General features: G+C 33.8%; 1 protein-coding gene across 2 annotated transcripts; it reads right to left on the bottom strand.

Annotated features, from left to right (window-relative positions):
- Positions 1-135: 135 nt before the first annotated feature.
- Positions 136-12689, bottom strand: LOC140931063 (phosphatidylcholine transfer protein-like). Of its 2 annotated transcripts, XM_073380802.1 has the most exons (7): positions 12579-12689; positions 10171-10321; positions 8361-8478; positions 7689-7768; positions 6789-6960; positions 5405-5472; positions 138-615 (listed from the first exon to the last, which is right to left on the bottom strand). In XM_073380802.1, the coding sequence occupies exons 2-7, from the start codon at positions 10300-10302 to the stop codon at positions 541-543; spliced, it is 645 nt and encodes a 214-aa protein (XP_073236903.1). In that variant the 5' UTR covers positions 10303-10321; positions 12579-12689; the 3' UTR covers positions 138-540. The 2 variants fall into 2 exon arrangements, with proteins under 2 accessions (XP_073236904.1, XP_073236903.1); XM_073380803.1 differs by lacking the exon at positions 5405-5472 and having other exon boundaries at positions 136-615.
- Positions 12690-12960: the final 271 nt, after the last annotated feature.

Below are 12960 nucleotides of genomic sequence, written 5' to 3'. Positions count from 1 at the left end.
CTCTGTTGCTTATGATCTAGTGAAAACCAGAAACGTCAGAGTCCGAGAGCTTTGACTGTATTTTCTTTTAAAGTCTCTTAATCTATAATTGTTATAAGTTGGAGTTATTTCATTTTCAGTTATTATAATAACTTGGGTGCTTCCTTACAAAACCCATATTATGACCAAATAAAAACAACAAGGATTAGTAATTGTCAATGAACAAGGATTTTATTTTTCTTTATTTACAGCTTGTATAAAGTAGTGACAACAACAAAAATGTCATCAATAAATACTAACAAAAATTCTTTTTTTAGTCTGCTTATAAAAAGGAATAAAACTGATATTAACACAATTTTTTTCATAATTTATCCATGGCTCTTATAGTAGTAATTTTCGTTATTCTTTATTGTCATATGAAGTTACCTGTAATCTTTAAAAAAATGAAAATTATTCAATGGTGCTGGTAATATTGATTTGATCATAGTGAAATTTTGCAACTATAAAAAAAGGTAAACATTGACTTAAGCTTTGCAGACTTCCTGTACTGTTAAACAGCAGTCATTTTTTGGAAAAATACTCTTTATAACCTAAACAGGCCTTTCTCATGGAATTCAGGAATGTAGGTACTCCTGTCTACAAAGAAATCAAACAGTATATTAATTAGTATCAGAGTATCTTTACACTAGTTTTATTTCCATTTATGAAAAAGTTATTGTAATCAGAAGTGTAGAGCAAAAAAAATCTAGTGAAAATCAAACCAACATAGTCGTAAGTAGAGTTTTTTTTATTCTGTTCACGACTCCATCACTTACATGTACAATCTAATGAAAACTAGACTGTCAGAGTTTTAAGGGCACTTTTTTTTTCAAGATCACAAGCAAGGCAGTCATAATCATAATAAATTGTTATAAGAGAATCAAAACGTTGTGATTCTTGCAACTCCAATTTTCTTGCATCAAGTCCTGCCTCCACTTACTCCTCACTTAATTTTTGGTTTCTCTCTAAAGGCCATAACGATGCCATTGTTTTTACTTCAGTTAATACCCTAACTGTGACTCTGTTGCCAGAAAGACAAGCCTTTCATGTAAACTCCCAAGCTCAAGCCAAATTAGTTTTTTCCAGGCTCCAAGATAGCAATGTGCCCAAGTCATGAAAAGTGACACTTTTTTTCCCTTGGCTTGTTTTTGTGACGTCCCTACTATCTGAGAACCCAGCAAAAGCTACCCCAACCAAAACAAAATTCAAAAAAACAGATCACAAATTTCATTTTGTACGATAATAAAAATAATAATTTAATAATTAATGTTTATATAGGACTATGGTAAGGTTTTAAAATACCGCATTTTTTTGGGTATAAGCTGCAGCATTTTTACGATGAAAGTCTACTTGATAGCCAAATTGTGCTATGCCAGAAAGTGCTGCACAAAACGTTCATTTTTTAAGCCATACAGGATTCATCCCGTGGATAACGCTATCCGATGTTTGAACAATCAGGGCCAGGTGATATATTTTTGCTTCTAGAATTTGTCATTCTGTACTTTATCCAAGTTATCAAAATATGTGGCAGACAAATTAAATGATGTTTTGAACATAAAACTACAAGTGATTTTTATTAATTTAGAAGCCTGAAAAAACACAGGACTTTTTAACTTCCAGCTTTTTTCACCATGATTGCATTAATTCATTGCATTGATAACACTATAGAAATCATATCATATATCATATACCCACAGTTCATATATGATTTATTTCCTTTTAAGACATCATTTTACAATAGAAACTACTGTAGTATATTGTGGCATTAACATAGCAGATAACAATGATTGATTAGCTGTGATAAATTCAACCAGCTTACCATGAAAAAAGATGAAGCAAAAATAATTTTAAACAACTGTTATTTATTATGCATTTGTAAATCGTCGTCGCCATCATTAGCCATGATGAATGATGATAAGTTTTAATGGTCTGAGTAAAAACAAGTTAATTGATTGTTGAAATTAACCAGCAGCTGTAGTTTTTAATCATGAATATTAATATTCAAAGAAATTATTATCTTACAAAATAAAAATAGATATAATAATAATAGTAATATTCTTCAGCCAATCAAGAACTTTAATGTTTGAAAGTAGATACCTATATTTCCTATCATAAAATTACCCTTTTCTTACTTACCAACCAGTTGTTAAATCAAAATTAAAGGTTAAGTGACTTTTTGCAGCATACAAGGTATCATGTCATCCACCGGCAATATAATAGCTGAAACTGACTTTTCTTACATTTTATTTTTTATTTTATTTTTTGTGTTTGTCGGTGTGTGTGTTTGTGTGTTTAGAGCCTGAAACTTGCTTAGCATGTTTTAACATCATACAGAATAGAACTTCAGAAAACTGACACGCATTAAGCACTTCATGATATCAAATTTCTTTGGAATACATTAATTTTTTTGGTCTGTTAATTCTTTCTTTATCAAACTCATATGGGCTACAGATAGTATCAGTCAGTAGTAAAATACAATAGTTATCTTAAATATTATGGTTAGTTTGGAACACATGCCTGGCAAGCTTATAGGATGACTTAATTGAAGTATGATGCACCTAGCCGAAATTAAAGAAAAATATACTTTTAGCTTAGTTTAAATCCAGGTGAATTTAAACTACAAAGACGCTCTAAATTAAAAAAGGTTCTTTAAAAATATTGAGAAAAAAAAGTAGCATAAAATGACACCCCTCAGATTAAAACAAATGGTGATATTTGTAAAAAAAATGTCAAGAAAAAAAGCAATTGAAAAATGAAATGTGAATATTCTCTCTCAGAAAAGAATAAAAGCAGTACAAACCAACCATACCTGCAAAATTATGATCAATAACCACAGATTTTTATAAGTCTTAGCTTATTTTACAAATATTAATCAAAAGACATAATATTTGAAGATTAATTGCATATCAACATTTTATGCACTAAATTAACTAAAGAAATTAAAGCCCTTAATACCAGACAGTAATAAATGCCTTGGCAGACAAGTAAAGTTGTCTCCTAAGTGGGCAATATATTGGATCCTTGCACTATATACAGTGTATAGTGTATAGTAGCTTTTAAAAAGACATTAACTGTCCAGACTCTCAATAAAACATGCAGTAATAAGCTTGACATTTGACTTTTGAAATATCATATCTGTAACTGATATTAACACTCCACAAGGATAAAAGCAGTCACTTTCTTTTAAAAATGTATTTTTAATAACCAAGCCCACCTTTATGGTGTTCTGCGTAATAAATTATTGATATCGGCAAAGCCAGTCCAAAAATTATGAATAATGAAGTACACAAAAAATATATGTTGTCTACTTAGATAGGTAGTTCCTATTTACAGCTGTGAATATATTGTGGTTAAGCTGGGGGATTTAAAAAGATTGTTGATTTTCTTTTACTTTTTTTGGCTTTGTTACAGATTAAAATTTTTAATCGAGGTTGATTCTCTGTTTACCTCGCCTCCTAGCCTAAATTATTATGAATTAGGGAAACCAAGGAAATAGACCTATTCAGCTGACTAAATGTTGTACCCAATACAAACCCTTTGGGGATAAAACGTTTTGTTTCAGGAATTTCCATATCATTTAAATGTGAATGCAACATTATAATGCAAATATAGTACACAAAGAATCTTAACCCTGGGAGATTTGAATTGGGTACAATATTGACCTGAGTTAGCCGAACAGGTCTATTGAGAATCAATATAGGTTAAAATTTTAACCTGAATATAATTTTGACCAGTAACATCTCCACAGAATTTAGTTATTTCAAGAGTCAGTTGACAAATCACCTTAAAACCAAGGCAAGGGCAAGGCTGCATTCTTTGTGACCTTTTCACTCGTTTTTCTCAATTTTGGAACTTATTGTTTGATTATCATCTCACTGTCCATAGTTTTTCTTTTCACTAGTTTTTCCTGAATTTTTGAACTTATCGTTTTATCATTTCACTGCATATTCATAGTTTTGTAGTAAGTATGATAATTTATAACCAATTGATGAGTAGATTAGTAGGTTGGGTAGTGTAGTAGTTAGTCACAGGTGAAGAGCCACATTTTTAGTTTATGGATATTATACTGTGAATAAACCATTATTCTTATTATTTATTATTATCATTATTATATAATGTTAATGCTAGAAACATGTGTCTCACGGAACCTCACAAAGCTCACTATAACAGCCAGTAGTAGGAATAAAGGAAAAACAAGCCAAGAGAAGAAAAAAGAGGAAATAAAAAAGAAACTACAAAAACAAAACAAAACACCACTTTCATGTCATCAGAACATGAACATGAGGTTACTCTTCATATAAAGCAAAGCAAGTTGTTCCTCTTTAATACAACCAAATACAGTAGTAAAAACTATCACCTCTTCTCATTACAGACTGATTACAATGGAAAATCTTAAAAGTTTTTTAAGAAAATGATTGCATGATAACAAAATCACTTGCTTACTGTATATTTTTATTATTAGGGTTTTCCAGGGAATTATTCTTTTATTTTTAAAAAAAATGCTACCGTCAAATTATTATATATAAACATTATTATAAATCAAGGATAACAAAATATATATTATTAAAGCTTATTTTTGAATTCCTTTAAATATTTTCAGCTTAGGCACATAGCTACATGTATGATGAATAAATATAAGGATTAAAATGCAATAATATTATGGCAAGAAAGAGGACAATATTTAGAGTTTCTCTTAAAATTTGCATTTAAATATATTTTAGTACTAAATATAATCCATGCTGAGTATTATTAGGGCATTATTAGGAAGGGGGACTTGGAAGTAATTTCAACGCTACATGATTATTCATGTGATTTACCAAGGTTCAAAATTGCTACCAGTTCCTGGCAGAAAGAAAGCCCCTTAAGCGACTGCACAGGGACAGCTAATGTGCCCTTGACAGGGCTCTCAACCTCCCACGTCTTTAAATATTGAGAATTGATGGATGAGGGATGATAAATGACATCATAATGCACATGGCACATGACGTCATTTGTGAAAAAAACGTGCTAAAAAGATCTTTTTGGAATTGTAACATTTGACCTAATTGGCTTACTTCCCACCAATCACATTATTGCTTGTAGTGCAATATTATGGCATATTGAAGTTTGTGAGAAAACGTTTGATGTTAAAGTAAAATAGCTCAAACAACGCAAAGTATTTGAAATTTCATTGTCAGAAAGTCGACAATCGACTTTTCTTCAAGAAATGGCAAACTTCAGCGATTATCTAGGAGATTTCAGACTCTAATCTGGAGACCACGAGAAACGGTTCAAAATCTGGAGTCTCCTGGATTATCTGGGAGAGTTGATGGCCCTGCCTTGAAAAACATGACTGACAAGCCCTTCAGACAAAACTACACTCTGTAAATAATTTAACGATACAGACCTTTGCACCCCAGTTTATAAGCCAGGAAGGGATAAGTCCTCCAGGGTTATCAAAGTAATGCATAAAAGCTGTAAAAATATATATTATATTTAATTAAACAAATAAATATCATAAACAAATAAATATCATAAGTAAATAAATTGGATAGTGTGTTATCAGTAAGCCATGGTTATTGTTCCCACAAACATGACCGCGATTTAGTAATGTTCACCAAATGAATGTTTCTGGATTAATGTTTCAATTACCATCAAAATCAATTTGTTTTATCCTGGTGTGATATGATGAATTTGAGCATTTTGTAGGCTGTTATTTCTTTAAAAACAACATTTCCCTAAAGAACTTATAATAATATTAGTTGAGAGAATTTGATAATGGATCAAAACATTTTCCCTTCGGTGATCATTTGAGCAATTCTCATAACCTTTTGTATTCATTATGTAATGATATTGTTGGGAGGAAGTTGATGTTGGTCACCCAAGGGGGAGGCAGGGGAAGCACTCCCTTATTTGGCCTAGGCAGGTATGTGTTGCTGAACAGGGTATGGTTTTCAAGGTCCTGAGTCTTAAACAGGGTATACAATTTCACTAGTAAGGGTCTTGAACAGGGTGTCTTTTTGAACTGGAAGCCTTTCAAAGACTTGCGATGAGCAATCTATATTTGCAATACCAATATTTTTTTCCTTAATATCTATTTCCACAATTTTGGTGTAAAAAGCACTTAACTTTGTATGCGAAACAAAACAAATCAGGGTCAGAAAGTAGTGTCTGCTATCTTAAACAGGGTGGCAAAATGAGCAATTTTCATCTCAAACAGGGTCATGGTTTGAAGGCCTCAGCAGCACAGCTCTACCCAGACTTCCCTTGAGTGCCCCAACCCCCCCTAGGGTCAGTCACTCTTGGTACTGAAAAGGGTTTAAGATGGAATGCATCAGGAAATTGAGTAATTTTAATTTTCAGCAGGCAAAAACCTTATGCCAGAATAATTTAAACAATATTGCATTCTTTTTTTACATTTTTCAAGGGCTATAGATATAATTAGTTATCTGTAATAACACCATAGAAAATTTCTTATGACAGCCCAAGAAAATAAATGTCAAATATTTTCACAAAATGACACCTTACACATTAAATTTTCAGAATTTTATCTGTGTTTTCATAATTCTCTTGAAATTTGACATTTATTTTCTTGGGCTCCCATGAGAAAAAGTATTTGTTGTTAATTACAGATAACTAATATCTATAAGCTCTTGAAAAATGTAAAAAAAGAATGCGATATTGTTTAAATTATTCTGGAACAAGGTTTTTGTCCACTGAAAATTGAAATTACTCAATTTCCTGATGGAATTCGTCTGACGTTTTTGTCATTAAGGGATTAAAGAACCTACCTTTAGTGCCCACCATACCATCACTCTGAATAATAAGACTTTGATGATACTCTTTAACTCTTATAACTCCACTTCTTTCCGGAGTCTTTGTCAATAAATTACTCTCAGCTAATACCACTACAGTTGGTATGCTATTAACTTCCAGCTCACGCAAAGCCCTTGTATATATGTACTGTTATAAAGTTAAGGAAAATATTCATTATAAGCACATTGTTTCTCAATCACTTCTAAATGCAGTTGTATCCTCAGGCTACATATGCCTAGAGAGACCTGCAGTCTGTTTCTCAAAAATCCTGGTATTCTTACCAGGTACAGAAAACTGCTGTGTTTTAATTAAAGATCAAGGTTTCAATAGTTCTGCAGTTAATACGATAAAACTGATCAGCCAACAAAAGAAAGTGGATTATTTTGTTAGCTGTTACCCATGCTTTTTTTCTAAAGATTTTGATTTTGATAATTTTGCTTTGGGCCTGAAAAGCTACCTTGACTTTCTAGGAAAGTGCCCAAAGACTGCCCAAGATGCTAAGATGTTTCTGAAAAATTCAAGACATTGCGTTAAAAAAAAACTTAAAAACATGAAACTTCAATAAACATCACAAACAGTTCCTTGATTCTGAGATCAGATGAAAAGTTTCAGGAACAAGTTATTGGCCACCCTACTTGTCCCACATGTTTCGTGGTTTGATGTATAATCATATGTTGGTTTATTAAATTATTTCTTAGGGATTCCTCTCTGGTTACTTCCACTATCCTACATCTTTAAAAATTAAACAATCTTTTAATTCAATTTTAATCTGGCATTTAGTAATGTAAGCTACAGGTCTAATGTTAGTATTAAATACAGATCAGGGGATAATCTGAGATTTGCATGCATCACAGATGTAAAGTGATGAAGGATACATCTCTATTTGACATTGGCCAAGGATAGTTCACACTCCAGTATATGTTTTTAACTCCATCCTCCTCAAATTCATAGAGTTCTATAAAATATATTAAAAACAAAAACATTTAATAATCACACAATGAATGATCATGGGAAACTTATTGTGAGAGACAGGTTACTAATTGGGTCTTGACAAACTGCGAGCCAGCGAGCCACGCGAGTCATGCGAGGCATCGGTAAACAAAAGAGGAAACACAAGTAAAAACTGCAAATTCACGAGGAGTTGAGCAATCATTATACTGATTAGGGTTAAGCACTTATTGTTCTGATTAGGGTTAAGCTTTCATTTTATGGATTAGGGTTAAGCACTCATTTTAGCACTAGGGTTAAGCACTGTTTAGGGTTAAACACTTATTTACAACGGTTAGCGTTCAGTTAACATTTTCCATATTACTGTTTTCGATTTTTATGGTAGTTTTTTTCAATGATTCTTCAATGGGCTACATGGCTTGCATTTTATACACACTCATTGGGATTTGAACCTGTAAAACAAGCTTAAAAGGGGGGAGGTTTTGTCCAGTGAGACATTTTTTTTGGGCCTTTGTAGATGGGGATTAACATTTGGGGTATTTTATTATAATTTTCAGTTAGGGATGCCTACTATTTACTTTTTCCCATTGCTAACTTACCATAAACGTAATCATCCCAGTTTTTTCTATACTCTAGGTCCATGTACACCTGTTTGCATACATCAGGAGGAACATCTGAAATTGACCCCATTATTTTATATTCATACAATCCTGACACCTGTACGGTGGAACAAAACACAAGTGGTAAAAACAAGGTCAAGCTCTAACTGCATGGGTTCCCTGTGCCTTTTATACCCATCTTTACATAAGGCTTACCTTGCAAACAGAGTCTCCTTCAATCTTCCTAGACTCATCTGGGAAAGATCGAAGCGACTCTGCTAGCAGGGTACATAAGGCTCAGATAGGGCACTTTCTTATTTGGCCTAAGCATGTATGTGCCACTGAAAAGGGCATGATTTTCCAAGGTCTAGAGTCTTCAACAGGGTGCATGTCTTTTTGGGCCAGAGGCCTTTAAAGAATGTGAAGATTGGTGATGAGCAGTCTCAACTTCTGATAGCAACAATTTCTTCCAAAAAATCAAATTTTAAAATTTAATATATACAGCTGTATTAATATTAAAATCAATATAGCTGGGAGAGAAAGGCAAAGTGGAGCGAAGTCTTCTTTGTTAAGAAAGCATCACAACAACAAGGAATTAATTCGGACAGATTCAAAGTTTGAGTCGTTAGCACTTGGCCAACACACGGGCTCCACTACCCTTCTTTTCATTAACCCATTCACCCCTGAACCGCCCGTAACCGCCCGTGTGGGTCCACGTCCTTTCTACCACTTAAGACGTCATCAGTTTTTATGGTCAAGGACAACTTTGTCCGCTAACTTGTGCAGAGTGAAGAGATCTTTCAAACCATACCAGAATGAGCACAATTCAGTCAAGGACACCGGAGAAAAAGGCAAAAAACTATGTAACATTGACCTAAAAATCTGCATGAAAATCTTGTTCCATTGCCCACTTACCTTTCCATTCAAATAGAACTAATTAATTATAACTACCTAACTACCTAAAAAAAATTAAACAAACAAAGAAACAAACTCAGAAACCCTGCCCACCCCATTAAGAGTTACACTAGTACAGTTGACAGTTCTTACAGGTGTCAGTTCTAAGAAGCTTCTCAATGTCTACTTTTCTCACCTGGTTATTAAAAGAAGTAAGTGTTACAGAACTCTTAATGTGCGTACTTACTTTGGATCATATTACAGGGCCAAAATATCTAATACTGTGTTTCCCATAGGTGGTAACTTATTTATTCTTGGAATCATAAAATTGTCTGAATTTCTCAGGTTATAACTTCGCTTGCTTAAATTAAAAATATCAGATATATAACTAGGGCATAAATTATAATTGACTTTGTACATTACTATGGCTATCCCCTGAAGCCTTCTGTTCAGCAGTGAGGGGAGTTTAGCCCTTACAAGAAGCTCATCGTATGCACTACTTTTATCATAATATACAGATCTAAGCGCATTCTCTTAAAGTCTCTCAAACTTTCAGTGATCAGATTTTCTACAAAAGTACCAGACCATCTGACAATAAGTTAATTGTGGCAAAATAGAAGATTTGTAAATTCTAAGCTTGCTAAGGTTAGTTAATACATTAAATTTTTCAATCTCATCAGGACCCCTATATTAATTTCCCAGATACTCTTTTAGATATTTCATCTAAGTACAAAAAGTGGCTAGTAGAGACTTCAGATGCTCATCAAAAGTGACAAGTACCCTGAGTGAACAGCTTCATTTTTAATTTGTGATCAATGCAGTATATGCCAAGCTACCCTCAAGTTAATGCCGTAAATCAGATATTTTAAGGTGACCACTTAACAGGTGTTTGACTGTAGATAAACATGTAACCAACCTCCTCATATTTTCTGTAAATTTTACACTCAACAGATTCCTTTTTGGATTCTGTTAAAAATTCAAATCCATCCAGTGTAATATTGTCTATTTCGTGGGCAGCTTCTAAGAATTTTCTTTCCCCAAAACCCATTTATGATACTGCCCCGAACCTACAGAAGAAAAACAAAAAAACAGAATCAGATGAATAAAATTATTTTTTCACCCATTCGCCCCTGAGGCACCTGTAAAGTGCCCGTGCAGATCAACCTCCCTTCTACCGTTTGTGATATCATCAGTTTTAATGGTCAAGGACAACTTAGTTCACTAACTTGTGCCGAGTGGAGAGATCTTTCAAACCATACCAGAATGAGCACAAAATATTCAGCCACAGACACCAGAGAAAAAGGCAAAAAACCACCATTGACCTGAAAATTTCCATGAAAATCTTGTTCCACTACCCTCCTACCTTTCCTTTCGTCTAATCCTACCGGTAATTAAGATCCTAAAAGCATCCCTGAAAACTTTTCCCACGAAAATGAAGCCTCCTAAACGCCAAGCAATAGAAGAAATAAAGAAGCAGGAAAAGTGAAAAAAGAGGGGAGGAGAGAAAGTGAAAAGTAAAAGTCAAGATTGCTATGTCTCTTTTAAACCCAAAATTTTGTTTTATGTGCAAGCACGAACTACACAAGCTAATATTTTGCATCTGGCACAAAGAGTATGACCTGTAAACGGCTTTGTGGTAAGTTTTAGCTCTCTATGACACGACAGTGACCAGAAAACCGCTCAACTATAGCTGCAAAACATGTTTTTCAACAAAATCTCCAGGGGCGAAAAGAAATTGGTACAATGGGGATCAAAAGTGTTGGGATCTAAAAAGTGGTATAATTTTAGTAAACTGGCACCCTCTCCACTCCCTCCCAAACAATGTTGAATTGTGAGCGAAATGGGGGATCACAAAACTTTTGAGGGCAGTGGGTTGAAGAAGGGATGAACCCAAAACCCATCCAATAATTGTTTTTGTTTTTCCACCTTGTCCAAAATTCTTTTGATCGCCATTGTAGTTAATTATTTGAACATTAACTCATTAGTCCAACTAACTAGGGAAAGAGGCAAAGGAATTGTCAGGGGCAAATCGAGAAAATCCTGAGAAAGGAGAACAAGTTTTATGCGCTGCCGACCAGTGAAAATACCACTTATAAATCAAAGAATTGTTTTAGATTAAAGAATTTATTATCGTAGATTTGGCTGTTTCCTGACCATCCCAGATTTTGCCGACTGAACAAAGAAAAACTTGAAATGGTACATTATTGCTGGTAAGTTTGAGATGGTCAGGAGCATTTCTATTTTCGTGACATGTCACAGATGTCTGCAATGGTCAGTGATCATTCTGGATATACAAAACCCAAATTCCCACCATCCAGCACAGCCACACTGGCTCGATTTTTGCTCAGATCCTTAGAAAAATGTCCTAAGTGTAGCCTTTTGCATTCCAAATCAGAATGGCACCTGATTTTTCATTGCTTTGGGCCAATATGTAAACAAGTCTATATGCATATACTAAAAATGAGGGCCCCACTGAAAACCCCCTTGGTGAGCTGGGCTCCCTCTATAAATATTATTATTATTATTATTATTATTATATAAAATAAAACCACACTTAGTTGTGGTAAACGTTAAATTAGAACAAACTAATTAAAGTATCTAGATCAGACGAAAGTTTAGACTCAACTTCACTACTATCGGATTTGTTTGTTTCTGTTAATTTGCTCAGTCCCACCAGTCTTTTTTAATTAAAAGATCATTATTTATTCATTCACTTAAAATGATTTGTTTTTCTTATTTAGTGACATATACAGCTTATACTACTAACTAGCGGTAAGTGAATTGATTGGAATAAAGTCAGTAACCCTGAAATATTGATGTTTTTATATCACTGCAAAAAGTCTTACTTCTTGGAATGAAAACCCACCACTAGCATTACAGCTTTAGAGCGGTTTTCACTTGACTGTCGAAAGTAATTGAGGAATTGGTTTGGTTTTGGTTTTACTACGCCCTTTGGTTGGCTGGTGTATTTACTTTGGTTTTGGTTTTACGACAGTCAAGTGAAAACCGCTCTAATTATTAGTTTGTACACACTCCAAATGCGACCTGTTATCTAACTCTAAATAAGTATTCCGAAAAGTATTCCGTTTGCACCATGATATGTAGCAAGGAGACCTCAAGTTGCAGTTCATCTAAGCCCAGTTACTTAAACTTAATCATAGTAGAAGACTAACTATGCTTCAATGTACTTTGCAAGCATGGTTTTACTTTCTTCAACAGACACCCAAAATCGCTTTTTTCGTGCTTTACCTGTGATGTAACGACACCTAAATAGTCCCAGAACTTCTCCAAGCCGTAGAAAATAAATTTAAATTTTAAACGTACCTGACTGGAAGAAGGGAAGAAGTAAAAATATCCCTGAATTGTTACCTGGTTACTCTAACCGCAAGCATAAAAAACGAAACCGCTGGAAAGCCCGGCTTACTTTTCAGGCCCAGCACAACACGGAAAATGTCACGCTTCAACAATATCGTATTCAAGTGAAGAGAAAATTAAGTTTGGTCTACAACTAATATTTTTCACTGTCGGCGAAATTCTAATTAGCGAAATACTATCGAAACAGAGGTCCTAATTTCTGTAAAATCTTGCAAAATGAACATTAATAATGATTTCGAATTATTCAATCTGAAATTTTTCTACTGAAACGTTCTATTTTAATTGACCTAATTATTAAATTCTCATAACATGCAGTGTTGTGACAACTACC

This window comes from Porites lutea, chromosome 3, assembly GCF_958299795.1.
Source record: "Porites lutea chromosome 3, jaPorLute2.1, whole genome shotgun sequence".
In the NCBI taxonomy this organism is placed as follows: Eukaryota; Metazoa; Cnidaria; class Anthozoa; order Scleractinia; family Poritidae; genus Porites; species Porites lutea.
The sequence above is the reverse complement of the archived record's forward strand: the minus strand, read 5'-3'. Positions and strand labels throughout refer to the sequence as shown.